General features: G+C 45.0%; 1 protein-coding gene across 3 annotated transcripts in view; it reads left to right on the forward strand.

Moving 5' to 3' along the window:
• Positions 1-6,649: 6,649 nt before the first annotated feature.
• The window catches only part of CSNK2A2 (casein kinase 2 alpha 2), a 35,454-nt gene continuing 14,432 nt past the window's right edge, over positions 6,650-27,671 (forward strand). For 2 of the 3 annotated variants that reach the window (XM_054579382.1, XM_054579384.1), the window contains exons 1-5: positions 6,650-6,873; positions 7,592-7,703; positions 16,373-16,474; positions 18,652-18,702; positions 26,057-26,116. In XM_054579382.1, coding sequence (XP_054435357.1) covers positions 6,770-6,873; positions 7,592-7,703; positions 16,373-16,474; positions 18,652-18,702; positions 26,057-26,116 — 429 coding nt within the window. In that variant the 5' untranslated portion in view covers positions 6,650-6,769. The remainder of the gene's footprint in view (positions 6,874-7,591; positions 7,704-16,372; positions 16,475-18,651; positions 18,703-26,056; positions 26,117-27,671) is intronic. The other variant, XM_054579381.1, reaches the window with a different exon arrangement.

Below are 27,671 nucleotides of genomic sequence, written 5' to 3' on the forward strand. Positions count from 1 at the left end.
GGGTGCACCATCTTTTAGTTCCGTTGGCTTCGTGTGTGTCTTTTCTTAACCCTTACGGTATGGCCTCTGGTATCTATTAGGGGAATAAAAAGCTATCAAATCTCAGTTTCAGAGTCCTTTAAACCGAAGCACTAAGGCGAGGAAGAATGGGTGCTGGACCACGGGGAAATAGCCCAAGGTCAGGAAGATTCCTTCATATTCATTTGCCTGCAACAATCACAGCAGCTGGTCCTTCTGGAGACCGAACTTTCTCGCTTTAAAATAACACCAGCTGTACAGAGACAAGCAAGTATTTGTGATTTCTACTGGTGAGAAACTGGATGGCAGACTCAAGAGTTGGAAAATGTTAGTGTAGGTCATAGCTACTAAACTTAGTAATCGATGCATGTAAAAAGCTATTGTTTCCGGAACTGAGGTATGACCCGCCTTGACCCCAGAAGACCGTAAGCAGTTCCCTCTTTGTGCCTCAGGACTGCCAGCCATTCAAGATGGCATCTGAGCCACTGTGGGCACAGATGAAAGGATGCTGCCCCTTTTATCTGATTAACTTTTTCCCTGATTCCAAACCCCTTAGCTACACTTTTCTTTTCCTTATAAAAAAGGGTCGGTTTAAAATGGAATTTAAGACATTTTTTTAAGTTACGTAACCCACCTTCTCAGATCGCTGGCCATCTGAATAGAGCGCCCAGAGAGGTCCAATCCCCATCTCTGCTTATTGGGTCTGGTGGTGACAGGCAGCATGAACGGTGGCTTTTCTGGTTTCAAACTCACAGTTGCCGTTAATACTACTGTGTTTCTTTTTTGCCTTTTCCCTACATCTATAATGGAAGGAAACGCTACATTTTAGTTAGAGGTTAATGAATAAAGATGTAATATTTTTCATCCAGGTTTATGAACCTGCTGAGTTCTAGCCACCGCCCAGGTTTAGGACCCCTGAGGTAGCACATGGCAAGAAGGGCAGCCCAGACGTCCCCGTAGGAAGGGACCCGCTGAAAGGCCCTGTCCCAAGAGATGAGGCTGGCTGATGGCAGAGCAAAGGCTCCCAGCATCAAGACGGAAGGGTGGCAGGGAGGTGCCATCTGGAGAGAAAGCCAGATGGACCTGGTGGTGGTTGCCACGTGGGAGTTGATGGTGATTCTGAACAATTCGGAAGAGCAGTTTGTCAGGGAGAGGATGAATGTTTGCAAAGTGCAATGGCTTTGCCAGGGGGTGTGGTGCCTGCTACTGTAGATTCCAGCCCACTCCCCTCCAAATGTCCCCTGAAACTTCTGAGTGGACGTGGCCTTGAGGCAATCGCGGCCTGCCCTCCTAAAGACCGTCCCCCCTCCACCTTCCTGTCACTTATACCGGTAACTCCAGGATTAAGGATCCATCCAGCAAGATTTCCAAGTCCTGACCTTCCTTCAAATGCAAATCCCTTTTAAAGAGGCTTCATTTACATGTTGGCCTGAATGGGTTTTTCCTTCACCCCCACTTCCCAGCACCGCCTCTCCCCAGAAGCTCAGCGAGCTCAAACTCTCCAGTCAGACACGGCTAAATAAAAAAAGGAAACCCACCAGCAGAAAATTTCTGTTTCTATCACTCCAGGCTTCACAGGCTGTGCTCCTTGCCCTCCTGCCCCATTTGAAGGCACTTTCTGGGTGGAAGGCAGAGAGGGTCACACTGTAGGGATGATCAGGGAGAAAAATCAGTAAGCGACATCCCTAAAGAAGGTGTGCGCAAATGCCCCCAGGTGCAGTGCAGCCTGTGGGGCCCTAAGGGACACACTTTAGGGAATTGTTTGGGTCCTCGGACACCCAGACTGAGTCCATCACTCCCAGTGGGCTCCTGGGATTACTAAGAGACTTAAGACCCTCCTCCCCAACCTGTCCTTGGGGGAAGGTAGGATAGTCCACAGCCTGTAAACAGTGGCTATTTTTTTCGGACTGTAAAAGTAAACCAAATGATTCTGAGACCCAAAGGCAATTAATCCGTTCCCTTCCAGTTCTTCCCCCATGCATTTGTTGTAGGCCTCAGAACTTACCTACTAATAGAGCACTTACACAGGCACTTCAGTTTCCCGCTTTGAAATAAAGCAGAGCAAGACAAAGGAACATAACATAGGTGGTATTATACGCTTTCATTGCATAGAGAAGATGGAGCCGGTGGCATTGCTTTGTTTAGCACAATTACTTGTGTAACATAAACATTTATTAAAAAATCTTATATACTAAAAATGTTCTTATCACTAAAAACTCGTGATAGTCATAATTTTTAGTGATCCCTAATGCTTCACTGTAAGGACATGCCACAATTTATTTAAGTGATCCCCCAATTTGGGATATTTAAGTTGTTTTACACTTTCATAATTTAAAGATGATGATTTTTTATGATGAATGTCTTTGGGTCTTTTTTTTGGGGGGGGTGTATATTGAATCATAAAAGAGTTAAGGGAATGAGGGGACTGGGTGGTCAGAAAGACCTGAGATCAAATCCTGGCTCCCCCCAGTGATCCCTAGCTTTAGGGCCTTAGTTTCCCAGACTGCAGAAAGAGAATCCTTACAACAAACCTAGTCTCATAGAATTTTTAAACAATTTTCTTGAGATACCATTCACATACCATACAGTTCACCCATTTAAAGTGTAAATGCAATGGTTTCTAGCCTCAGGATTTTTGCAGGATTCAATGATATCAAACGCACAAACTGTCACCACTCCTAATAATTCTTTGACCATAATTTACTTTATTTCCTTAGGCGATGCTCTTAAAACCAGCAATACAGGGCAAAAGCTTATAAACCTCTTAAATGTTTTAGAAACAGGCTTTGTGAAGATAGGAGGTGTTCTGAGGATTTAACATTTTTGTTTTGTTTTGTTTTGTTTTGTTTTGGGAGGGGTGTCTGCATAGAATTTGGAGTCATAGGAGGAGTTGGTATAAAATTGTTGGGCTATTTGACTCATGATGCCTTATTTCACTCTCTTCCATGTAACCCTGAATTACACTCATCCCCAAACCCACACACACAGAATAATTAGGGGAAGTTGATTCTGGTTCACTGAACCACCCTGCCCTGTCTCTGTGTGTGTGTGTCTCTCTCTCTTTCTCTGTCTGTCTCATCAGACACACACAAACACACATACACCCTTGCCCCGACAGAGCCACCCTGAGACTGACGCCTTCAGTGAGGGATGCATGGATACCATCTCTAACCGCCCGTTTTAATTCACACCACATACACCGATGGTGAGCTGGCAGGAAGGAGAGGTGGTGGGCCTCCGCCAATTCCATGGGGTGCCCGACCTACCGACCAACAAACTATGAAAACATACTCCCTTTGGCTGTGGGAGGACCGACTGCAGGTTTCAGGGCTGAGTTAGCGAAGCAGCAGCCAAATCCGGGAGCGTGTTGCACCAGAGCGGTGTGTGGGTGACTCCTTAGGCATCCCTGCAGGTGTGGGAGCGGGTTGCGTGAGATGGGTGTGGGTTAGGTGGTGAGGATGAGAGGAAGGTGCAGGGAGGGTAGATGGAGTCAGAGGTGGGCGAGGGTGGAGGCGAGGAATGGGGCCCCAGCTGGGGTTGGACCAGTGGTTTGGAACCATTTTTGGGTCATGGCCTCCTTTGAGAATTTTGTGGAAGGAACGCACACACACTGACCCACAAACTTTGCACATGGTATCGGGGGTCCCTGGAACCCAGAGAGTTCACACAAGGGTTCAGGATTGAGAACCTCTGGGCTTGACTAGCTTCCTTGTCAGGGAGAACTTCTAAGGCTACATTAAGAAATTGAGAATGTTTTTGTCTCCCTGTGTGGCGGAGATTTATGGAAGTTTGCAGGTTTGGGAATTAAATTCCAAAGTCCCCTTATTTCCCAAATGTTTTATTTTATTCCAGTTTTTATTTGGAAAATTTTCAAACCTGCCTTGATCAATGTGGCTCAGTTGGTTGAGCGCTGTCCAGCAAAGCAAAAGGTCAGGGTACATGCCTGGGTTGTGGGTTCGGTCCCCAGCTGGGTCACATACAAGAGGCAACTGATGAATGCTTCTCTCTCACATTGATGCTTCTCTCCTTCCCTTTCTTCCTCCCTTCCTAAAAATAAATAAAATATTTCAGAAATGTTATTCATACCTGCCAAAATGTTGCAAGCTCACGTAGTTCAGCCGCATTCTCCAACTGTCAACATTTCTCCTAGTTGCTCCCCTCTCCTTATGGATGCTTGTGCTCAGGGCAATCCACGTTCTTCTGGAGAACCACAGGAGACTAAGCTGTAGAGACTGATACTTCTTCCCAAAACATTTGGCACGTAACTCCTAGGATCAAGAGATCCTCCTGCGTAGCCACAGTATAATCCTCACACTCACAACATTGAACAATAGTATTATGTAATGTACATGTATATTCCCTATTCAAATTTCCCTAGTAGTCCCAATAGCACTGTGTTCTTTTAGCCATATTTTTTTTCTCCTTCCCTTCCTTCCTCCCTCCTACCTTTCCTTCCTGCCTTTGTCATCCAGGATCACATCTAGAATTACAGACTTCATTTAGTTGTATCTCTCAGGCTCCTTTAATCAAGCATGCTACTGCGGAGCTTTGTCTTCTCTGGTGACATTAACATTTTTGAGGAGTTCAGGCTCCCTGTTTTGCAGCATGTCCCCCAGATTGGATTTTTCTGATTGTGTCATTGTGATTAGACTCCAGTTAAGCATTTTTGGCAGGTATTGTGTCCCTTCCTGGTGCGTCCTGTCAGAGGGCCCGTTGGTCCCTTATTGAAGGTAAGTTTGATTCGTGGTTAAAGTGATGACCTCCCGGTTCCCCTGTGGAATTAATAAGTGAACTGTGGGTCACCCTGTGTTCACTGAAAGCCTCCAGCTGTGGCAAATGCTGGTGGGTCAGGGGTGAGCATGCAGACTCAGTCCTTGCTCTCCTGCTGTTTTCACAATGGAGGAGACAAAGAAATAATGACAAATTATGCCGTTTTCTGGAGGATGCAGATAGGGGGCTGGCTACAGAAGTATGAACTCTAACATTGAAAGTGAACTTAAAGGTGAGACTTGAGGAGGAATAAGGAGTCAGGAATGGGAAGGTGGAGGTGGAGACGGTAGAGGTGGCCGAGCTGGCAGGATGCCAGGAACCCAAAGAGCATGCGGTGGTCTCAGGGAGGGAAAAGTGACAGGAGAAATGCCCTGGGTCTGGTGATAATAGTATTGAGCACTTACTATCTGCTAGACAGTGTTCTAAGTGTTTTGCAGGGTTTACCAGGTCTCTCTCCCCATGGACCTGTGTGCCACTACTATTTTTATGCTGTAAAATCTGCAGCACAGAGAGGTTAAGTTACAGGCCCAAGGTCACACAGCATGTAAGTAGTAGAGCTGGGATTCAGAACTGGATGGATCTGACTCCACTGTCTGTCCTCTTCACTACTATATCAAGAAAGAGAAAGCAGGGTTTCATCTAGCAAACAGAAGGTGAAAAAGGATTGGCATCGGAGCAACCTGGGCTGAGCGAGGACGTTCTCTTGATAAAGGATGTAGGATAGGAACATGAGACAAAAGAAAGGCCCAGAAGATCAAGGGGAGAAGAGAGTGAAGGGCTAGGAGACAACATATTATTAATACAGGCCAAGGTTTGGTTGGCTACATGACCCTCAGTCCATGCCCAGCCCCTAGCCAGTCCCTTCAGGCAGGACTCTCACAGTTCTCCAGCTCTTTACCCTCCCAAACAAAACCGGGGTATTTATCTAGTCTCCCACAAATTGATTTTCAATTACAAAGGGGAGAAGTAAGAACTTCACAGTGAGCCACCTGGCCGATGCCAGCTTAATCAAGTAATGGAAGTGAACATTCGGAGGGCTCTTAGGCCAAGTCTCAGAAGGAAGTTTTTGGAGAAGCATAAGACAAGGGTCCTAAGAGGCAGGCTCTGGAAAAAGGGAGACGGTGCGGGGGGAGGGGGGAGGCTTGAGATAGTCTACAGGTGACAGGGAAGGGCTCGTCGGGGAGCAGGGGATGTCTCTAGGAAGGATGGAGAAATCTTGGGGTTGAGGAGGAGTCACTGGAGAGAGACTTGATGGGAACAGTCAGAACAGGGTCCTCACAGGAGGTCGGAATGGGTAAACTCTGGATGAATAGAGGGTGGACGGCTTGGGGTAGGACAGTCCCTAAAGGGTACACGAGTGTAAGTCTCTAAGAATTAGTCTGTGGGTGGGGGAGGCCCCGTGAGCGTGTCTGGTCAGACGGAGGACGGGAGTTTCGAAGTGGGGGTCTAGGCTCCAGGAGCCGGGGGCGGGGCCGGCGCCGCCCGGCGGGTCCCCCCGCGCGGCAGGGGGCGCTGTGAGCCTGGGCGGTCCCGGCCGGGAGGCGGCCGCTCCTAGAGAGAGCGGCCCTTTTTCCGGGTTTCCTCCTCCTCCTCCTTCTCCTTCTTCGCCGCCGCCGCCGCTGTCCCTTTCCCGGCCGGCGGCCGCCGCTGCCGGTGCCGCCTCCGTCGCCGCTGCCTCCGCTGCCGCCGCCGCCGCCCCCTCGGGGCCGCGAGCCGAGCAGAGGTCGCAGCGGAGCGCGAGCGCCGCCCGTCCCGCTGCTCCGCCGGCCGCTCCCGGGCCCGGCCGGCGCGGCCGGCGCCCCCCGCGCCCCCCCAGCCCGCCCGCCCCCGCGGGCCCGGCCTGGCGTGGCCGCCCGCCGCCTCGCTCTTCCTCCTCCTCCTCCGGCGCCCCGCGGCCCGCCGCCTCCTCCGCCCGGCGCCCGGCGCCCCTCGCCGCGCCGCCGCCCTCGGCGCCCCGCGGCGCCCCCCGGTCCCGCCCGCCATGCCCGGCCCGGCCGCGGGCAGCAGGGCCCGGGTCTACGCCGAGGTGAACAGCCTGAGGAGTCGCGAGTACTGGGACTATGAGGCTCACGTCCCGAGCTGGGGGTAAAGCCACCGCCGCCCCCCGCCCGGCCCTCATCACCCCCCCCCACCCCGCCCGGCCCTCTGTGGGCCCGCGTGTCCTGGGTCTGCGGTGGGGGGAAGAGCCTTGGCCCGGTCTCCCTCGCCCCTTTCCCGTCCCTTTCTTCCCGCCGTGCTCCTCCCTGCCTCCCGAACCCCGAGAAATGCTTTCTGTCTGGGGAGAAGAGTCGGGGTCCAGGGACCAGGGCCTGGAGGAAGGGAGGGGGCAGCCCGTTCTGCTCACACTTTCGGGTTTCTGTTGGGGTGGGAAGTCAACAGCTGGAGCTATTAAAATTCGGTGCCTTTTTAGTTTTTTTGAAAGGAGGCTGGGTGGGAGGAAATTTTAAAAAGACGGTGAGATTCTCAAAGCAAGCGCGGTGTGCTTGAGGGCAGGTGCTGTGGCGCCCTGGGCAGAGCCTCCGGATGGGCGCTGCGCTCACCCATCTAGAGGAGCCCCGAGCGGTGCCTGCCTGCCTCCTCGCCCCAAGTTAGGAGGGACCAATTAGGTTAGGAGCTCTGTGCAGAGTGAAGGGAGCCAAGTTTGTGTTGTGGCCTTCATTTAGAGAATGAGCTGTGGCCTGATGGATAGACACTTCAAGTGCTTGAATGCTGGAAGTGGCGGGGGTTGGGGGGGGGGTCCAGTGGGCCCAGGCTTGTTCAGTGCCAAGTCCTGGCATTTATGTTTCCCTCTTGCCTTTCACAGTAATCAAGATGATTACCAACTGGTTCGAAAACTTGGTCGGGGAAAGTATAGCGAAGTATTTGAGGCCATTAACATCACCAACAATGAGAGAGTGGTTGTAAAAATTCTCAAGGTGAGTGTCTTACCAGTGGCATGACGTCCCCGCCCCCCCCCCCCCCCACAGGTCAGAAGGATACAACCACCGCAGCTACATTCTAGAATGAGCAGCCCAAGCTCTCATTGTACATCACTTCTGACTGATGGCCCCCCCCACTCCTTCTCCCATACCATTTTCCTGTGAACTCGTAAGAAAATAATGCAGACCTGTTTCAAATCTAAGCGTGCTAGTTCAGGAACATCCTTGTTTTGAAATGTAATGATGGACTCCTAAAGTGCAAATTCCCAGGGGGCTCCATTTGTTACAAAATAAATAGGTATTCAGAAGAAAGAAGAGCCTGTTCATGAAGATCTCATCCTTCCAAGGGCTCCTTGAGTTTGTTTCTCTTGGTGCTTTAAGTAATTCCAGAAAGAAAGTTGGAAAAACGGGAAGCAGCTTCAAGGATGAGTTTGCAGCCTAAATGGAGGGAAACAATCAGTGGACGATCACTTGTTTCTTCTCCTTTGGTGATCAAAGTTTCAGGTGGGGTAGATGAAGCGAGCAAGGCATGCCCAAAGTTTCATTGTTGCTTATCATCCAGTAAAGTGAAATTGGGAGCAATGGACATGTACACTCCTAATCGCCAAAGTAATGATTGGAACAAAAGAGTCTCAGTGTTTGGTTTAGCAACCTACGGTTGACCTTTTGTCATCTCTTGCATGAAGACGTAATCTTCATGAGCATGAAGAGTTGGCCAAGTTCTCCTTTACGTAACTGGTTGGATTGCTTTAAACTATGTTTTGTAGAATACTAAAAAAATAATTCTTAGAATCTGTGGAGGATCCTCATTGTTGCCAGATCATTTAATGTGTGTGCATGTAATTTAGTGAAAAACTGAGAAGATCAAAGAGTAAGCACTTTTACAAACGTAAGATTTCCAGTGTGTACATTCTTCCAGTGTGGGGTTAAAAAACTATTTTTGTGTCTGAAGGACAGAATGAGGGCACCTGTGTCCTTGTTTACTATGAGGGGTCAGGCTTACACTGAAAGTCACCCTTCAGAAAAGTGATCAGTTGTTACTCAGCACCATCTTAGCCTAGTGATGAAGCAGCAGAAATGCTGGTAGAGCAGTTGTTTGTGCTGTCAGAGACTCACGGGGTGGGAGCGGGACTTGGTGATAAAGATGTGGAGTTTGAGTCTCCCCTTCCCTAAAGAGGAATGAACACCTACGAAACATAGAGATGCCTTTCAGAGGTTCCTTTCAAAGAGGTCACAGAGAAGTTTACTGGAAGCCATACAATTTTCTCCTGTATACACGAGCATAAATGTTTTTGATATAAGCTGCTTAAAATATTTCTAGAAAGTAAGCAATAAGGCATACATTGAAATTAGGAATATCCATATTCTGCTGCTGTGCATTCAGAAGAATGATCTGCTTACTCTAAAGCAAATCCAGAAAAAACATTAAACTTTTGCGTAATGGCATCATTTTTCAAATAAGTGTAACTTCCTGTGGTGTCTTTTTTGAAAGGAGCAGCATTCAGGTGTACGCATAAGTAACAGTCCGTTCACATAGGAAAGAATCCCACTGCTCTGTAGTCATCGTAGAGAACTTGATGGCGTCACTTGCAGGATAGTTTTCCCCATTGTAAAGATTTGCAGTATATGTTGTTTAGGGAATGCAATTTGGAAGCTGAAGGCTATTTTTACAGGCAAGAAACCAGACGCACGCTCACACACACATACAAAACCTCATCTAACATCACTATGTTGAAATGACCCTCAGCTAGAATTCCTGTTTCCTATTTCTTCCTTTTACTGCTCATTTTAGCATCATAATGTTGTGTGCAGAATAAGTTGCAGTGTTCTGGAATAAGACTTGTGAGGTCCCTTTGATACTCTAGTTAATGAAGCGTTGTTTTGTTTCTTTTCCATGCAAGCTCTTTTCAGGGTGTGGCCTGAACCACCTTTCTTCCACTGGTGAAAACTACGGTTTACTTCTTTATGTTTTTCAAAGCCCTGTGACATTTCTGTCCAGATTTTGTTCTATCTGAAGGATTGGGTAAGAAACTACTAATGGTATTATTGTGGTTTTCTCTTTGTTCTGATAGGCTAGATTAAAGTAGAATTTAGGAATTTTTTACTTTTATTTTTTTAAAGAATAATGTCTGTCCAAAGTTGTGCTCCTCTATTCAGGGAAGTTGAAATTATGACTAATAACTGCTGTCGTGGCTGCTTGGTCCTGGGGAATTAGGTCCTTACCAGTACTAGCTGATCATAATTGGGAGGAATGTAAAAAAAGCTTCCTCTTTGTGTAGGCCTACTGTATTTCAGTTAAAGGAAGGAATTTATGTATTAATGTGCACACAGGGATCGAGATAAAGGTACATTCCTTGAGGACTAGGTGTGTCTTCCTTTTCAGTCGGTAACATTCTCAGTCAGTGCCTTCCAGTATGAGAATGGTTGGGTGATGGATGACCACAGAGGAATTTTATATCATTTAATTTACGTCAGTAGTAGATTTCTAAGTATTGATCAAAACACATTGGTTATTAAGAGGCTTTAGAAATTTAGAAATTGGTGAGCACAATTTTACTGTCTATCCTGAACTGAAATTCTGAGGCTGAAATCTTAAAACTTTCCAGTCAATGGGACAGTTATTTATTTTTTTTTAATGAAAAAAAGAAAAATAGGCGAGGCGGATAGTAAGGGTTGATATAGCGGGGTAGGGTGCCATTTTAGTGCCTAAAGTTTCACCTTTTCATCCTGAAAAATCAATTTTTCAGTTCCTATATAGTACCTCTTAGAAAGGCAGACACAAAGATAAAAGCATTTGGCCATTTTGGACAACTTTTAGCATTTTGTGAGCAGCTCATGTGTGCATTTTAGCACTTATTCTTGGGATCCTTTAAATTAAACTATTTCCTGAGTGGCAGTTAAGAGCAATACTATACTTTAAAAAGCAACACCCAGCTCTGACCAGTGTGGCTCAGTTGGTTGGAATGTTGTCCTGTGACCAAAAGGTTGCAGGTTTGATTCCCAGTCGGGGCACATGCCTAGATTACAGGTTCAATCCCCCGTCTAGGCATGTACAGGAGGCAGCTGATCGATGGTGTTCTCTCGCATCCAGTTTCTCTCTCTAAAAGCAATGAAAAAATGTCCTCTGGTGAGGCTAAAAGAATAAAAAGCAAGACCCAGAGAGAGCATGCGATTTGCCCAAAGCCACACGGTCAGTGGGTGGAAGTAGCAGATTTGGGACTCCATTTCTCTTGTGGGAGATGTGAGGAGCACAGTTAGGATATTTGCTGTATATTTTACTTATTGATGTACTGGAAGGATTGACAGACACTCACTGATACTCACTAGTAGTCACATTTATTTGTAGCTGGTGACTTTAAGTTACTCTTCTGAAAGGGAATACTTGCCTTCGGTGGGCTGCTGGTCGAGGTATGGAAGAGATGGGCGCCCAGAGAGCTGTGTGGGTGCAGACGGGGGTTCCGGGGTCTCCACAGCAGCATGCTTCATGTGTAAGTGAAATGGCTACTTTATTTTTTCAGTCTAAGGCCTTGGGAACCAGTGTTTTTCATTTTTTTTTTTTGAACTCATGCAGTGCCTCCAAGTCTCAACATGGTCACTTGCCAGATTCTTTGGTTAACAGTTTTATCCCTTTAATTCGTATGTTAGAGTTTTTTGGAGAGTGAACCATGTGTAAAAAGAATATCTTGCTACAAAGTTCCCAAATTTATGTGTGGAGCATGGCTCCAGATAGTTTCTAGAGCCTAATCTTAGGATCTGATGCCTCGAAGTCAGGGTGGTGTAGCGGGAGAGGTGCTACACATGGAGGGCAGAAGACTAGGGTTCTAGAAGCAGCTTAGCTTATGCCCACTAAGCTCTCTTCTCATCTGTAAAATGGGTATGTCTTTCTTGTTTAACTCCTAAGGTTTTGGGGAGAATCAAATGAGATATAGATGTAGATAAACAGGTAGGTAGGTAGGTAGGTAGGTAGGTGAGGGTGTTTTAGTAGTCTGTGAAGTAGTTTTCTTTCCTGAGAGAGTGAGGCCTGGGAAGTAAACTGCCTGGATTCAGATGTCAATTCCAAAACCTAGAAGCTCTATGATCCTGAGCAGTTATTTAAACTCTGACTCAGCCCCGCCCGGTGTGATTCAGTGGACTGAGCGCTGGCCTGTGAACCAATGAGTTGCTGGTTCAATTCCCGGTACAGGGTACAGGCCTGGGTTGCCCACCAGGTCCCCAGCAGGGGGCGCGCAAGATGCAGGCACACATTGATGTTTCTCCCGTCCCTTCTCTAAAAATAAATTTTAAAAATCATTAAAAAAATTAAAAAATAAATGTTTAAACTCTGTGCCTCGGTGTCCCGTGAGACCGTTAAAAATACCTCAGAGTACTATTAAGTGCTGATTAAAATGTGCTTAAAACAGTTTCTGGCTCGTATAAAGCAATAAGTATAGTAACAGTATGTTAGTTGGGCCAAGTGAATGGTTTTAGGGGTCAGAACCAATAGTAGGAAAGACTGCCATTCTCTCAATGAGAATCAAAAGGCCTGCTGTATGCCTCAACTTCTTAAGTTAAAAAAATTAAATCCTGAATAAACAGTTACTCTTAAAATGGTGGTAATGTAATTGGTGGAAAGATGAGACGTGAAGGGTTAGGGGAGAAGTTGCTGTGAAGACATAGCACCGCCCAGATGATGTTGACGTCGAGGCCAGTTCCAGTAGATGTTAGATATGCTACCACGACAACGTAAATGCTGCCATCCAGGCTGAACACTCTTCCTCACTTATCCTGCATTCCTGGCAGCCAGTCGTGGTAATTATTTATTGCAGATGATGAAATTTATATCTTTGTGGGGCAGTCACTACTTTGGTACTGGAATAAAAATGAATCCAGATTTGAAAGTCCTGAACTATAGTCCTGTCTGTCTTGAATGTATCCATTTGAAATGCAAAGAAATTTAAATGGGACTTTGCCTGCTAATATTTGCTGGGATTGATTTTTATGCATTCGGTAGATGTTAGTTTACATATTCAATCATAATTAAATACTAGTAGTTGAAATGATTTTTCAGATCTGGCTTTTTAAAACACAACTCTTGAATAAATAAATAGGACAGATTATTGACTTTATCAACCTTTGTATTTCCAAGCATCCTGTAACTACAGTTGTCTTTTGTTTTAAAACTTGGAAAGGTTTGTAAATAGGGAAAGAGAAAAAGAACCTTAGTCTTGGATTACATTGAACAAGGTTTTCCTAATTAGTTGGGACTCTTTACCACATGAGCAGAAACCTTCTGAAAAGGCCCTCCCTCCATTCCTTTTCAGAGCTTATGCACAGGACATTTTAAATGAGTTTTCTCCTTTAAATGTTCTCTCTCAGGTGTGTGCCAAAATTCATTCATTTTGATAGTTGGTTTAATACTTGATTTCTTTTTTAAAGTTTTATGCCATTGCCCTGACTGGTGTGGCTCAGTTAGTTGAGTGTCATTGCTCAAAATGAAAGGTCACCAGTTTGATTCCCAGTCAAGGTCCATGCCCAGGTTGCTGGTTTGGTCCCTGGTCGGGTGCATATGGGAGGCAACCAATTGATGTTTCTCTCCCCTCTTTCTCCCTCCCTTTCCATCTCTTTAAAAATAAATAAAATCTTAAAGCTATTTGCCATTTTCTCTACTAGACTTTGAGTAAAAAAAAAAAAAAAAAAAAAATTCCATTTTTGTTTTGGAATATAGCTAAGCTGATTCAGTTAGAATCTTTTAAACAGGTAATCTGTGAATTGTAATAAATGAACCTTAATTGGGAGAGACTAGAAGCATGTGAAATGAAATTATGAGATTGTTATGAAAATGTATGTATATTCTCCACTTTCTGTTACTGGAGGGGAACGAGTGCAAACTCTAGTCTGGAGAGTCAGATCATCCTTGTTTCTGTACAATTCATTATCTGTCTTCCTTAGGAGGCAGGGGTCTTCCCTTACGCGTCCTGACTTCTTTCCAGTTCTGTTTGTAAAATGAATCGCTATCACTCCCTGGGAGCTCATTGGTTTTGTAGCTTCTGAAGCACCCCCAGGTTCAGGCGGCTAAGCTGAGGCTGTAGGGAGTTCCTGCAGACTGGTTCCTATGGAGGGCAAGTGCCCGTGCTTTGGAGGGGCATGTCCTGGGCTCTTTGTCACTTCCCTTTTTTACAATCTCTTGGTCTTTTGTCGCTATGGTAGGACTCCAGCTGCTGCCTGACTCCATTGTGCCACTTATGTGCCCTGCCGTCCCCAGTCTTGTTTGGGAAGTTGTTGAACAGGTGACATTTGAGCAGCAAAATATGTTCACTCGCTCTATAAGTTACCTTTAGACATAATGAAAGATATCTTAATCTTAACTGGATTGTCTGGAAACAGTGTGCCTGTCTGACCTGTTGCTGAACAGCAGGGTAGCAAAGCAGAGCTTTACATATGGCGGCATTAAAAAGCGACACAGTGGGCTACCTGTCCTAACACGGAGAGAGGAGGGCATTTGGTGAACAGAGCCATCTGGCCGCGGTGGTTTTTTCCTTTGTTTATCTTTTTTTCTCTGTAATTGCTTTCCCATAGTGGATGACAAGTCTGGAATTTTCTTACATTGAATATACCCGCAGCATGCAGCATTGGCTGAATTTGTAGATATGATAGTCAGCTTTTATTTTTCTTTGAACTTTTTGACATAATTTCAGACTTACAGAAGAGTTGCAGGAATTCCCATATATCTTTCACCCACATCTCTCAAATGTTAATGTTTGCTTTATCCTCTCTTGTTTTCTTTCATGTGTATACACATACCTATATGTTTATACTTAGTTTACTTATTTTTTTGAAGTGCCTGAGCGAATTTGCAGTCATCCCTACTTCAGTGTGTATTTCCTAAAAACAAGGATAATTTCTTACATAACCCACAGTACCAGTATCAAAAAATCAGAAATGAGCATTCAATATGACGCTATTAGCTAATCTGTAGTCCCTATTCGCATTTGCTAGTTGTCCTTATAATGTTCTTTATATAAAAGAAAATCCCAGATCATGTGTCACATTAAATTGTCTTATCTTTTAAGTCTGAAACAGAACGGTTATTCAGTCTGTGTTTCGTGACATCAACATTTTTGAAGCTTACGGGCTACCTATTTTGTAGTGTGTCCCTCTCTGGCTTCACATTTGAGTACTGCGCTTTCCCAAAGTATTGAGCCTCCCTAATTAAGAAAAAGAATATAAGGAGTAAGATTGCCGAGTGGAGATGGGGAGGGGACACAGTAGCCAGACTTCCTCTGCTGGAACCCTGACAAAATGGAGTGGACAGGGTCGCTGGCAGCTGGCATGGAAGAACGCGGCTGGATCCCAGCCTCTCAGTTGAGCACCCCGTTTATAGGTGATGCAGAAGCTCTGTTTCTCATTAATCTTCTCCCTCTCTGTTTTGTTGTGTGTTCAAGGCTGTAGCTTAGTGACCAAGAGCAGATGAAGGTTTCTCTGGCATGCATATGAGTTACTTCCCCCGACAGCGCGCACACGCATGTGCGCGTGCGCACACACACACAGGCTTTTTAAGCCTTGCTTCATAGCAAATCCACTGGCCTCTTCTGCTGGTGCTATTTTATTAAAATGGTGTCTCAGTGATGGAATATTCCTTTTCCTTAGTTACGTTAGTTACAGGGCCACACTTGGGAAAGGAAAGCACAATGGCTGCCAGGGGGACCTGCAGTCAGACTGGCTGGACTCGATCCGTGCCCCCCACTCTTTACTCTTAGCTGGGAGACCTTTGGGCAAATAGCTCAGCTTGGCTGAATCTGTTACACAGGGATTTCGTGAGGATGAAGTAAGACTTATTACTAACTACAAATTTGAAAATAATAAATTTAACATGTATAGAGTGCTTACTATGTGCCACTACTGTGCTTGGTGCTTTATAAAACACTGTCGATTGCGATCTGTGTACTTCAAACTCGGTAGCTCATTTAAGAAATAACACATGTAATACTAGTATTTCTGATTAAGGTCTTTACCCTTTCTGTTGAGCAGTTTGAAAGATTAGCGGGAGCTGAGGTTTTCAGTCACTGCTGCTGAGAGATCTGCTTTCTCCTTCACCGATCCATTATCTCTCTTTGGGAATGGGATCCGTTGGGCAGTTTTACTGGCTCTGTGCTGACTTCAGATTCATTCTAGATATTAAGGAAATGGGAGTGGCGACAGGAAATGGGAGCCAGCAGCTGGGAAACAAGTTTGTAACTTGATGTCAGTGAACTGGTCTTCACTCCTGAAAGACAAAATTACATGTAACTCATGGGAAGAGCAGGTGTCTCACCATTTTGTGGCAGTTTTTCCATTTGCGGTGCACGATATACAGCTGTTCAGAGCTATAACATTTTCCACTTGGCAGTTACCCAATAAGCATTTTATTTTTAAAGTATGACATGGGTGTTCAAAATTTTTTTAAGTGCCCTACTTAAAGATCTGACACATGAGCTATAAGTCTGTAAATTATTTAATTTAATCTTACAAGTTCTTGTGGACAGGCCCATTTTATCTTGATTTTTTTCCTCTTCTAATTTAGACATGTTCTTTAAGATAACACAGTGTACAAAATAGTGCAATATCCATTTGATTAGCTAATATCATTTTAAAGTTGTATTTATTAATTTCAAAGAGAGTCTTACTTTGATTACTCTTGTGTATTTAAGCCAGTGAAGAAAAAGAAGATAAAACGAGAGGTTAAGATTCTGGAGAACCTTCGTGGTGGAACAAATATCATTAAGCTGATTGACACTGTGAAGGACCCTGTGGTAGGTGCCTGATGGTTGGGGGGCGTGGAGTGAGCGAGAGAGAGAGAGAGAGAGAGAGAGAGAGAGAGTGTGAATGTGTGTGAGAGACACACACAACCTAATATAATGAGAGGGACTGTATAGGGAGGATGATTGTGTTTGTATTCACCACTGAATGACTTTGAAAACCAGGAAAAATCGTGGTGAGAAAATAGCCACCACCACTCCTGTAGAACCTAAAAATGTCTGTCATGTAGACAAACCCCTGTCCCAGATTTATTAGGTTTATTACCTCCTCATTCGGATTCCGCTCACAGATGTTTGCTGCCTGGCTCCTTTAAGTCCCTGTTTTTCTCCTGGGCTGTAAGCTTATTACTGCCAGTTAGCATTGCTTTACCACACACCAGAAACCTGGGTTTGCCGGGGGAGTGCCGGACATCTCCATGGGGACACCTGCAGGGGGGCCGAGCGGGTCACAGGCCTTTCAGGAAGCCAGCTCGCTGCTCTCCCACGGGCGTTCAATTCAGCATCCGCCATTAGGGTTCACGTTGTAGAGGCAGGAACGTCTGAAATATTTTTTGTCAAAATGCTTAATTTTTAGCTGTCTTAGTGGTGCTGTTTAATTTTTTTTTCTCTTCCCAGGAGTAACTTGTGTTTATGATTAACTAAGGCTTTTTTTATACCACTTTTATACCACTTGCTATCCCATTCCTGTTCTTTGCTTGCCGTACCTTAAATATTTCCGTTCTCCCATGATAGCTTTTGTTTATTTAAGAAGTAGGTCTTTGTTTCTATCCGCTAAAGAGATCCTCACGATGATGTAGCTAATGTGCACTGGGCACTTACTGTGTGCCAGGCACTTGTCCTGAGTGTTTAGCTGCATCGTGTCGTTTAATCCTCACAGCAGTCCAGTGGGGTAGGTCCTGTTATGGTCTGTATTCCCACATTGCACAGAGAAGAAAGCCAAAGTCTGCAGAGGTTAACTAACTTGCCCAAGATTACGCAGGTGTTTGAACTGAAGAATAAGGAAAAGTTTTTAAATTTGGTCCCTTAAAAGACTGAGAAGGGTGGTTATATTCTAGATTCCATCTAATTGGCATTAAAGATATATCCCAGTCTGATCAGCTCAGATTGATTTTACAGTGACACAGGACTTCGTCATAGCTGTCTTACTGTTTTTGTAACTTACTAAGGCGTGTGTGTGTTTTCCACGGTGTGCAACAAACTGAAGTGGATGAAGCCAACAGGGAGCGCTCACCCCCCGACCGGTGGAGGTGGTGGCCCCGATGCGACCCTTTCAGGCTCAGGCTGGTGAGGGGCCCCTGGGCCAGGGCTGCTGCTCGTCCGGCAAAGGCCCGTGTGCAGATGCGTGGCCTTCGGCCCCGGGTAACTTTCATCTGCTTCCTTCAGCAAACTTCCCAGCCATAAAGATTTCCAGGGTGATTTTTTTTCTTTCTCTAATGTTTTTAAGCCTCTGCCTGTCTCTCACTTTTGACAACTTATTACTGCCAATTAGCTTTTCTTTTTTTTTTTACCTCACTTAAGTAAACTTGTCATTTGAAAATCTGTATTTTGCAACAAGGAAATATTGACTATTTTGCTCATTGCATTAAAGATTGTATTGCTTTAAAAATACTTGATTATATATGATTTTGGGGGAGCACATCTCTGATTGTCTCTAGCCAAGGAAGTGATTTCACATTATGGCTGACTGATAATCATAGCTATTTTCCTTCTGGATCTTGAAAAGACCTGTGTCGTGGTTGGCAAACTGGAGCCCCCCAGAGTATAAATCCTCACATAATGTGCTGGGCCCGCTGGACATGTTGGTCAGAGAGTACATCTCTTCAAAAAATAAACCAAAAACGCCCCTTCATTAAAAATGTTAACCCTGTACAGCAGTGCATAATGCAGTGAACCTGCCCGCACGCAGCCCTCGGCGTTAGCAGTCAGTCAGCTCGCGGCCACCTGCGTTGGTTGGTACCCCGCCCTCTGCCCCGCCGCCATCATCGTCCTCCGTCCCGTTATTTTGAAGCAAATTCCAGACATCAAATTTCAAGAGGATACTTTCTTACTCGCCTCACCTTGGCCGATGAATCTTTTTCATCGAGGTGGGATTTGAGGATGGGCCCGTGTGGCAGAAGCAGATTATGGTTATTGTTTGAATATTTAATCAGCATTCATTTTCTCTCTTGCAGTCAAAGACACCAGCTTTGGTATTCGAATATATCAATAATACAGATTTTAAGGTGCGTATATTCCTCTTTCTGGTATGGTGGTTCGTGGCGGGGTGGGGAGGTGGCAGTACGTGCTGTTGATACCCTGGAACGCAAGGCGGGCAGAGCGGTCACTGGTGAGAGTAGGAAATAGCAAACTGCAGTCCTAGCATGAGTACAGGTTGCAGAAAGTGGTTAGGGTTCTTGCCGTTTGGCGTAATTACTCATCACCCTTTGCCTTGCTTACTCTGGGAATAGCTGCTAGGCTGGGTCTAACCTAAATGCCTCATCGGTAACATTCCTCTTTCAGACAGCGGATCTGGTAGATGTTAAACTTGGTTGTCTCAGGAATCTTACATTGCCGATAGGAAGTGATGAACAGATATAGGGCTCATGTGAAAAGAGGCCGCACTTTGGATTCAAACTCTCAGAGTGTGTGTGTTCAGGCATGCTGTATGCTAAGCGAATGACACAGAGAAGCCCTACTCTGGGTTATTTACATTTCTTATATTTATAGTGCATATTAATTTAGACTTTGAAACATTCTTCTAAACGGCACTATTTGAACCTGGTTTTCCATGGATTCGCTTCACAACCTTAACTTGTGTTAAGGTTTGGGGGCTAGGCATACTAGACATAGCAGAGCATAATATGAAAACCACTGTAAGAGAAAAAATGTTTTAAAAGTCCAAAGCGGTATTGATAGTGGGGACACTGAGAGAACCTTTAGGTGATGACCACTCGAGCCTGTGATTGGGTTGCAGTGGAAGCGACACCCCCACGTCAGCAGCCGGAATGTGCTGGCATTGGGGTGATGCTTCGGGGTGAAAAAGAACCTCGTTGTCACATTTACTGTTTCTTAGGTGATCACTCTAAAACATCTGTAAGGTTAATTAGTGAAAAATAAGCTAAAGGGGGTATTATGTAAAACAATATGCAAATTTTATGTACAGAATAGCATTGCCCATATGTAACAGATTTCCTTGTTAACCCAACAGAGAACTCTAAAAAGTGGGGTATAGATTATTTCATTAACTAGCGTAGTAGCACCTCACCGGTAAAATGAGGGCTGTTACGTGCGCTGACCTCAGTTTTGCTACGAATGACCCAGTTTTTGTCAAGGGGTGGGGGGTTGTGTGTGTGTGTTTTTCTTAAGAAAACAGGCTTTAATGAAACCAAACATTTTTCTAATACAAAAACTTCAAAGGCAATCTTCATGGGACGTCATAGGGAAATCCCTCAGTTTTAAATGCCTCTGTTTCCTAATGAATTTTTACCAACTGTCCAGCCATACATTAAAATTTCACTTCAGCATATTGTGTGTTAAATTGATGGGTTGATTTAACAACATGCAGAGCAGTTTTTAATTCCCTAGGGAACTCTGACTTCCTATAAAGGGGATGTTTTGATGGCCTATGTTCTCCAGGAGCTTTCTTTAAAAGGATCATGGGGATTTAATGATTTTAGAGGCTTGCATTATCTAAAAACATCTTTATTCTAGCCTCCCAATTACATATTTGCTGTAGTATAGAATTCTAGGTCGTAACTAATAATTTCCTCAGAACTTGGAAGAGGTTGTTCTCTTGCCACCAAAGCCATTCTGGTTTCATCTGACGTGATTGGTCTTTTGTTCTTTCTTCTGAAAGCTTGTAGGACCTCTCTTCATCCTCGGTCTCTGAGGAAGTTTCCCAGTGGCGAGCTTTCGTGGGGGGTGCATTCATCTTTCGTTCTGGATACTTCCTGGGCTTTTCAATCTAGAAACTCGTGTCCTTCTGTTTTGGAAAAACATTTTTAATGTTCTTTGATTCTCTTCCCTTTTGTCTTTGTTCTCACTTTCTTGAACTCATTTGGATGTCAGACTTCCTATCTGAGACCTCTGTACCCTTTGAAACGGTAACTTGTTCTTTTACGTTTTATGTAATATCTTCTATTTTCTCACTGAGAATGTTTTTTTTTTCTTTCCCATTATGTGTTCTTCTTCATGGCTTTTCTCTTGTTTTTATTCCAAATTCCTTTTTTGGAGTGTTTAGTTTTGTTCTCTGTTGCATTTGTCTGAAATGTTAGGGTTTTTGAGTGTCTGCTCATATTTTAGAGCAATGAAGTTACCGATGACTGACTGTCAGCTCCTGGCTTGGGACGCGAGCCTGGCTGTGGGCGTCTGAGTAGCCACACGCCGCGGAGAGCTGTGGGGAGTGGGGCGCAGGCTTTCTCCTGCTCCCTAGTGTGTGTGTGTGTGTGTGTGTGTGTGTGTGTGTGTGTGTGTGAGAGAGAGAGAGAGAGAGAGAGAGAGAGAGAGAGATTGATTTTATTTATTTAGAGAGGAGGAAGAGAGGGAGAGAAACATCCATGTGAGAGACATTGATTTTGCCTCCCATATGCACAGCCGAATCAGCAGCCCAGGCATGTGCCCTCACCGGGAATTGAACCTGCGACAGGTCCCTTTGGGGGAGGACACCCAGCCAGTTGCGCTCGCCACATGGGTCAGGGCACAGATTTGTTTTTGTTTGTTTTCTATTTCATTTTCTTTCTCCTATCTTTTATTAATTTTTTATTTCTTCTTTTCTTTCTCATGTTTTCACTGTTTCCCCCGCCCCGACTTCTTGAGGTGACGCCCCCTTGTTTGTCCCCACCTGTGTTGGCAGGCAGTAAGTCTGTAAACCTCAGGTGCCATTTAAGCTGCCTTGCATGGTTACGGAACTCACTTCTGCATTCAGAATAGAAATTCCGAACTTGTGGATTTGGGGTTTTCTCCCCAAATATTTCCCTTTGAAAATTTTTAGACCTCCTGGAAATCGGAGAGCAGCGCAGTCAGTACTCTAATGTTACTCACTTAGATCTATCTGTTAACATTTTGCCATGTTTGCAGTTACTTCTCCCATTCCCCCCCGCCCCCGCACACTCCCCTTTTTACCTCCAGCTATCTTTTTGCTGAAGTCATCTTAAAGTTGCAGCCATCACGATACTTCACTCCTAAATGTGCTAGCCTTGGAACTAGGTAGGACGTTTTCTTATATAACCACAATACTATTAGTACACTTAAGAATTTTAATATTTATACAGTCATGCCATCTAATAGTCTATATTAAAAGTTTGTCAGTAACTATAGTCCTGGAGTGTCCTTTATGGCTGTGAATATAGGATCCAGGATCCATAGGATGTTGAGTTTTTAAAAATTCTTTTATTATTGATTCTTAATTTGATTGCACTGTGTTCAGAGAACATGATCAATATAATATTGATTATTTGGAGTTTAGTACATGGTCAGTTTTTATATCAAGCTTGTTAATTTAGTTCATATCTTTTATGGCCTTACTCATTTTTTTCCCTTAGTATTTCATTTTATGGTAGAGGTACTATTTTGGTCAATTTCTCCTTGAAATCATCAATTATAATACTTCATATATGTCAAAGTGATAATAAAAGATACACGGTAATACTTAGAACAAAAGACAAAACTTCAGAACAAATCAATAGGAAAAGCCACTCTCTAAAAGCTGAAGTGAATAGTTACAGAAAACTCCCAGGCTCCAAATTGTCTCAGAGAAGGCAAGGCGCCTTTTTGAAGTAGAGACATTGTAATTTCTGTTGAGACATGCTTCTCAGTTTTCTATGCCTTGGAAGAGTATAAATACAAATGAATGTACACTTTAAATCTAGGTCATTTGGACACTTTGAAGACATTCCAAATGGGCTCCATCTTGAGAAGATGGTATTAGTCTGTGGAGAATTTCTAAATCGCTCACATAGAGGTGGGCCCCAACCAATGATTTGTTCTGCTTTCTTAATTTCTAAAAATACTGGCCTTGGTTTTATTCTGGACATTGGGCTTAGGGGTTAACAGGGCCAAAACCGGAGGCTACTGCATTGAACATCTTGCACTCTGACTTTCCCGCTGCCCCCGCTGTTTCTTGCCCCTGGGGGGCCCTGGAATTCCTGCACAGGGACTGAGCTGTGTGTGTCGGAGGTGGGCAGGCCCTGTGTCCGGGGTGAGAGGGCGCTGTGTTGGTGGTGCCCACATCTGGCAGGGGACCTTGCGACCGTGTGAGGTCCTCCTGAATGACAACTGCTGGGCGTAGGGGCTTTGGAATCTGCAGCTGATCATGGTGCAGCTGAACCGGGCCTGGAGGCTGAGGACCTGTCTGTGTGGGACAGCCGGGGCAAGGCCCGCTGTGGTCATTCCTTCCTAGGTGTTGGTTTTAGACTAAGGAGGTTCTGAATCTGTTGATCAAATGGCATTTTTCCTATTCTCCTCAGACTTCCTGAGATTAGTTAAATGTCCCAGGAAGCTTCCGCCTTGGGCCACTTGAGTAGTCCTGAAGTAGGTCTCATTTCTAGGGAGATGCCAGTGTGCTTGTGGCTTTGGAGCCAGCCCAGGATTGGTGAATAGTTTCTTCCATAGCACCTTTGTAAGCTGCTGGGAAGCATAGGCTTGTTTTGTTTTTGATAAGACAATTACTGTATGAAAATGTAAGAAGAGCTCATTTCCTGCCAGCATTTTGCAATTGGTTGATGATGTTCTCCACGTAGCTGGCTAAGGGTAGTGGAAAAAAGGTTGGGCTCTTGTGGAGCTTCCCTTTCTCATTTGTCAGGGACTCTTAGTACCTCCGTTTTTTGGAAGACAGTTTTTATTTTGTTGTATTGACTCGAACATCATCAAAGATGAGTAGTTTTCAGCTGCCTTCTGTGTGCAGGGAGAGGGCCGCCACCCTCGGTGTGGAATGTACAGGTGTGTGAAGCACGTGGTGTTCTGCTGTGAGGACGTAGAATCTGGACCCCGCTGTGTGTTGGGGGAGGGAAAGCTCGGCAGTCTGAACCCCGGCTTGGTGACCACTGTGTGTGTGTGCCACGGTGCGCAGGCACACTAGCGTGGGGCTCCTGGGATGAGAGCAGCGTCTTGTTCACGTCAGCGTGTGAAATTACCTCGAGAACTTGGGGCGCCTGCCAGTGTGAGTGAGGAATGCTCCCTCCAGGGGACCCTGCGGCGGTCAGGGTTCTCTGAACACTGCCGAGGACGAGCCACAGCGTGGAGGCTCAGCACGGGGCTGTCTGGATGGGGGTGGGCTGGGCCTCATGGGCTAGAGGAAGGGGCCTGGCATTCTGGATGGGGGACGGGGACACTGAAGAGGGAATAGTGGAGGTGGCAAATCTCGGCTTGTTTGAGCACAGTGGGGGGCCCTCTGGGGTCTGCAGTGGAGGCAGCTCCAAATGTTGGAGGAAGCCAAACTGGGGACCCTGGTGTGTCCGGAATTTTAGCTGAGGTGGTAAAATGTTACAGGTGCAGTTTGGCTTCCTCCTGCCCAGCGCTCCTGAGAAATAATAGGCAATGTCAGCCTGTCATTCAGGACTTTGGAACATACTAGACCTGACTCCTATATCCAGCTAGTGTTTTTTGTACTACGTAAAATTGATATTGATTGGGATAGCTAGAAATCCTATGTTGGCAGTCCAAGGACATTTATTTTTATGCCTTAGCCAGGGGTATACAACTTTTTGGTCTCTCTGTGCCACACTGGAAGAAGAAAAGTTGTCTCGGGCCACACATTAAATATATCGCAACGTGTAATTACAAAAAAAAAAATCATAATGTTTTAAGTAAATTCACAGTTTTGCATTGGGCCGCATTCACAGTCACCCTGGGCCGCATGCAGCCCGCAGGCCGCAGGTTGGACACCCCTGGTAGACCATTTACACAGGTGCTTGGTACAGATACCACAGGGTGTGAGAAGAAAGCCTTCCACAGACAAAAGTCCAGGTAGATAAATAGCCCATGATCGTTTTCTGGATGTCAAATACCCCAGCCCTCTGAGGGTGAGAGCTGTGCTGTTTTCACTTCCATAGCCTATTTATTGACTTGAGGTTCAGCTTGGCATAGTCCCTGGGAGTGATCTCCTTAACTCTCAGAGGAGGAGCTGAGTCGAGGCGCAAAGAGATGGTATCTTCAGCTCAATTCTGTGCATACAGGTTGGGGTTGTGCTGGGGGAGAACAGAATACTTGGGGGTTGGGCTGGTAGCATTTGAATCTCCTGAGCTGAGGTGGCGGCGTGTTTGTGCCACCGTGCCCGCGGGCACCTCAGCCCCGCCCCGGGTCAGCTCCGGCTGGGGAGCGGCCCCAGGCCCCCGCAGCGGTGTGCGTTAGCTCCGTGCGGGCCCTGAGCCAGCCGCCGCCGAGCTCGGGGAAGCCAGGTGTCCTTGTCAAGCTGGAGGAAGACCCGCTCTAATTTAAAAGGGGCCATTTGGAAGAAAGGAGTTCTGGTGTTCTTAGAAAATGTTAGGTTTGATTTTTAGCAGATTAAGGAAACATTTTTTGAACAGGTAATACACGGATCTAAAATATGAAATGGTGCGCAGTGAAGGTCTCCTTCATTCCCCTGCCCTCCACCCGCCCCCCCCCCCCCGCCCCTCTTCTGCACACACTGCTCTCTGCTTCTTGGAGATTTTCTCTGTGCTGCTTGAGTCTTCCGATAAAGAGAGAAACAAAATGTATTTCACAAAGGTATGCTGTTTAATTTTATAGAAAGTACTGTTTGGACTGATGGGGAAAGAGATTTACTTGGAATTGATTATCAAAAGTAATAATACAGTTTCTGACAGGAGTTTGTGATTTTAATGAACTTGGGTTCATAAATGCTACTCTACCTCTTAGAAATTGAAATAAAAAAAAAAATCTCCCCCCTAAAATAAAAAAATTAAAAAAAATATCTCCCAGTGTGTGGGTCTTTGGATTATCAGTAATGAAAACTTTCATTTGCGTGTCAGTTTTTTAACATTTCACTCCACCACTATGTTTTTCTTCTCCCTAAAACATTTGGCTTATTTGTTCTCATCTATAGTGCCTGTGAAGTGTTCTTTTTTCCAGTCTGGAGTTGGGTTTTGGGGGAGTGGAGGGTATAGACGTTTTTGTCTTTCGCCTTTTCTGAATGCTATAGCAATTCATTTTCCTCGTGTTCCTTTCACAAACAGATTGGCGGTCCTGCCACTGGTTTATAACAGGGGCCAATGAAGTTTTTCGGGCTCTCTGTTCTCTAAAGTGCACTGTGGTGCCACAGTGCAGCGAGTTTTTTTGAAGTGCAGTTGGGCAACTGGGGCTTCATCTCCATTATAGTGCAATTGTAGCTGTTGAAATCAGGGCACATTAAGCTTTTAAAGGATCCTGGTTGGAATAAATGTTTTTCTTCCCTGGAATTCCTTTTTTTTTTTTCTTTTAAAGATTGAAGTATTAGACCCTTGTTTTAGTCTTTGTCCTCATTTGTTGCAGGTCAGGTAGTAAAAAGTTCTGGGATTCTGTAGTGACTCAAGCACTAAGTTTACAGAGAATAATGACCAACATTTAGGATGACAAGATGCAATGACACTAAATTAAATTTCTGTTTTCTGAAATCTGTTTCAGCAACTTTACCAGATCCTGACAGACTTTGATATCCGGTTTTATATGTATGAACTACTTAAAGTAAGTGGCATTCATAAACAGTGAATTTTTTTCAGGCTTATTCATTAAAGGAGAAGTTTTTGAGAGAACAAAGAACTCGTGCAGCATATTTCTTGATACCGAGGGTATTTAGTGAGGTTTTGTTCTTTGTTTTGTTTTGTTGCATTTTTTGTTTGTTTGTTTGTTTTTTGAGCTTTTTCCCTTGAGACCTCCACTGTGGGATCTTCACAGAGAAGCTGACTAGCGGCCTTGAGAAGGCTCAAGTGCAGGGCTTCCAGAGACATTGTACCGGACGTTAGAACTTCCCTCTTCAGCGCTGTTGTTGCCCATTGCATTTTCCTTTGACTGCTTAATTAATACTAGTTTTTACTACATAATAAATCACCCACACTTAATGACATCTTAAAAATAATGTATTATTTCTCATAATTCTGTAGGTTAGCTGGCTGAATCTTTTGGTCTTGGATAGCACAACTGGGCCCAGTTGATAAAGCTGGTCCGGGATGGCCTCATTCACAAACCCGGGATGGCCGCTGGGACAGCTGAGGCCTCATCCTCCAGGAGGCTGGTTTGGGCCACTTCCTGTGCTGGTCTCGGGGCTCCTGGCAGCAAGAGAGGGCTGACCTTGATGTCTAAGCGCTTTACCAGTGCCTTCTGTGTCATGTTTGCTAATTTTTGGCTAGAGTGAAACACATGGCCAAGCCTAGACTCAAAGGGTGAGAAGTAGACACCGTCTCTTGATGGGCTGAGCACTTGAAGTGACATTGTGGAGGGACATGCGTATAGGGATGGCAGGCATTCGTGGCCATCTTTTTTTGCCATCTCTTGTATTCCCCTTCTTGTATGAGACAATGTAACCTCTAGCCTTGGCTAGTTAACCTTGACATGTAGGAGAGGTGATGGGTTGACCTTCTAGGAGACTTCCTAACCCCAACACTAGTATTTTTAAGTGTTACTGATTGATGGAGAAATGATCTCTTTTAGTTTGTCTAGGTAAACACTTAGGTAAAGAATCTTAAAAAGATTTGTGAAGTGTAATAAACCAGTAGTTCCAAAGTTAGTGTCATGGATCACTAAGAGTATAATGAAAGCAATGACTTCCCCCAAAAAATGCATGCGTAAGTATACAGTATTACTTGAAGTTTTAGGGGTGGTGTGGATCTCAAATTCAGAACCTCTGAGAGAACATAGAAGTGATTCAGATGTTGGCATTATTGAAGACAATTGCCAAGATTGGAGTTTTGATTGGACTGTGAATAGTTGCTGGAACAAAATACCAAGTTAAATTAAGGCTGAGCTTTGGGGAATGGGATTTTGAAGAACTAGCTTGGTGAGGTTGAATGTGTTTCTTGCAAGTACTTGCACAAACCACTTGTCATTAAGGCCGAGGTGGTGGAATTAAGGGTTTGCTATTGTGTCTAAGGGGTCTTGTCTTTTGTTGGTAAGATCAGCAAGATGAAGAAGGTAGAGCTCGGTTTATCCCAGTTGTGCCCTCTCTGGACGGAATTGAAGGCCTCGGCTTGGGGGAGAGATTTGAGTTGCTGGGGTCCCGTGAACTGTTCACCAGCCCAGTCCC

The sequence above is a fragment of the Pteronotus mesoamericanus genome, unplaced genomic scaffold (assembly GCF_021234165.1).
Source record: "Pteronotus mesoamericanus isolate MK-2021 breed Mesoamerican mustached bat unplaced genomic scaffold, CSHL_Meso_final contig_52, whole genome shotgun sequence".
Taxonomy (NCBI): Eukaryota; Metazoa; Chordata; class Mammalia; order Chiroptera; family Mormoopidae; genus Pteronotus; species Pteronotus mesoamericanus.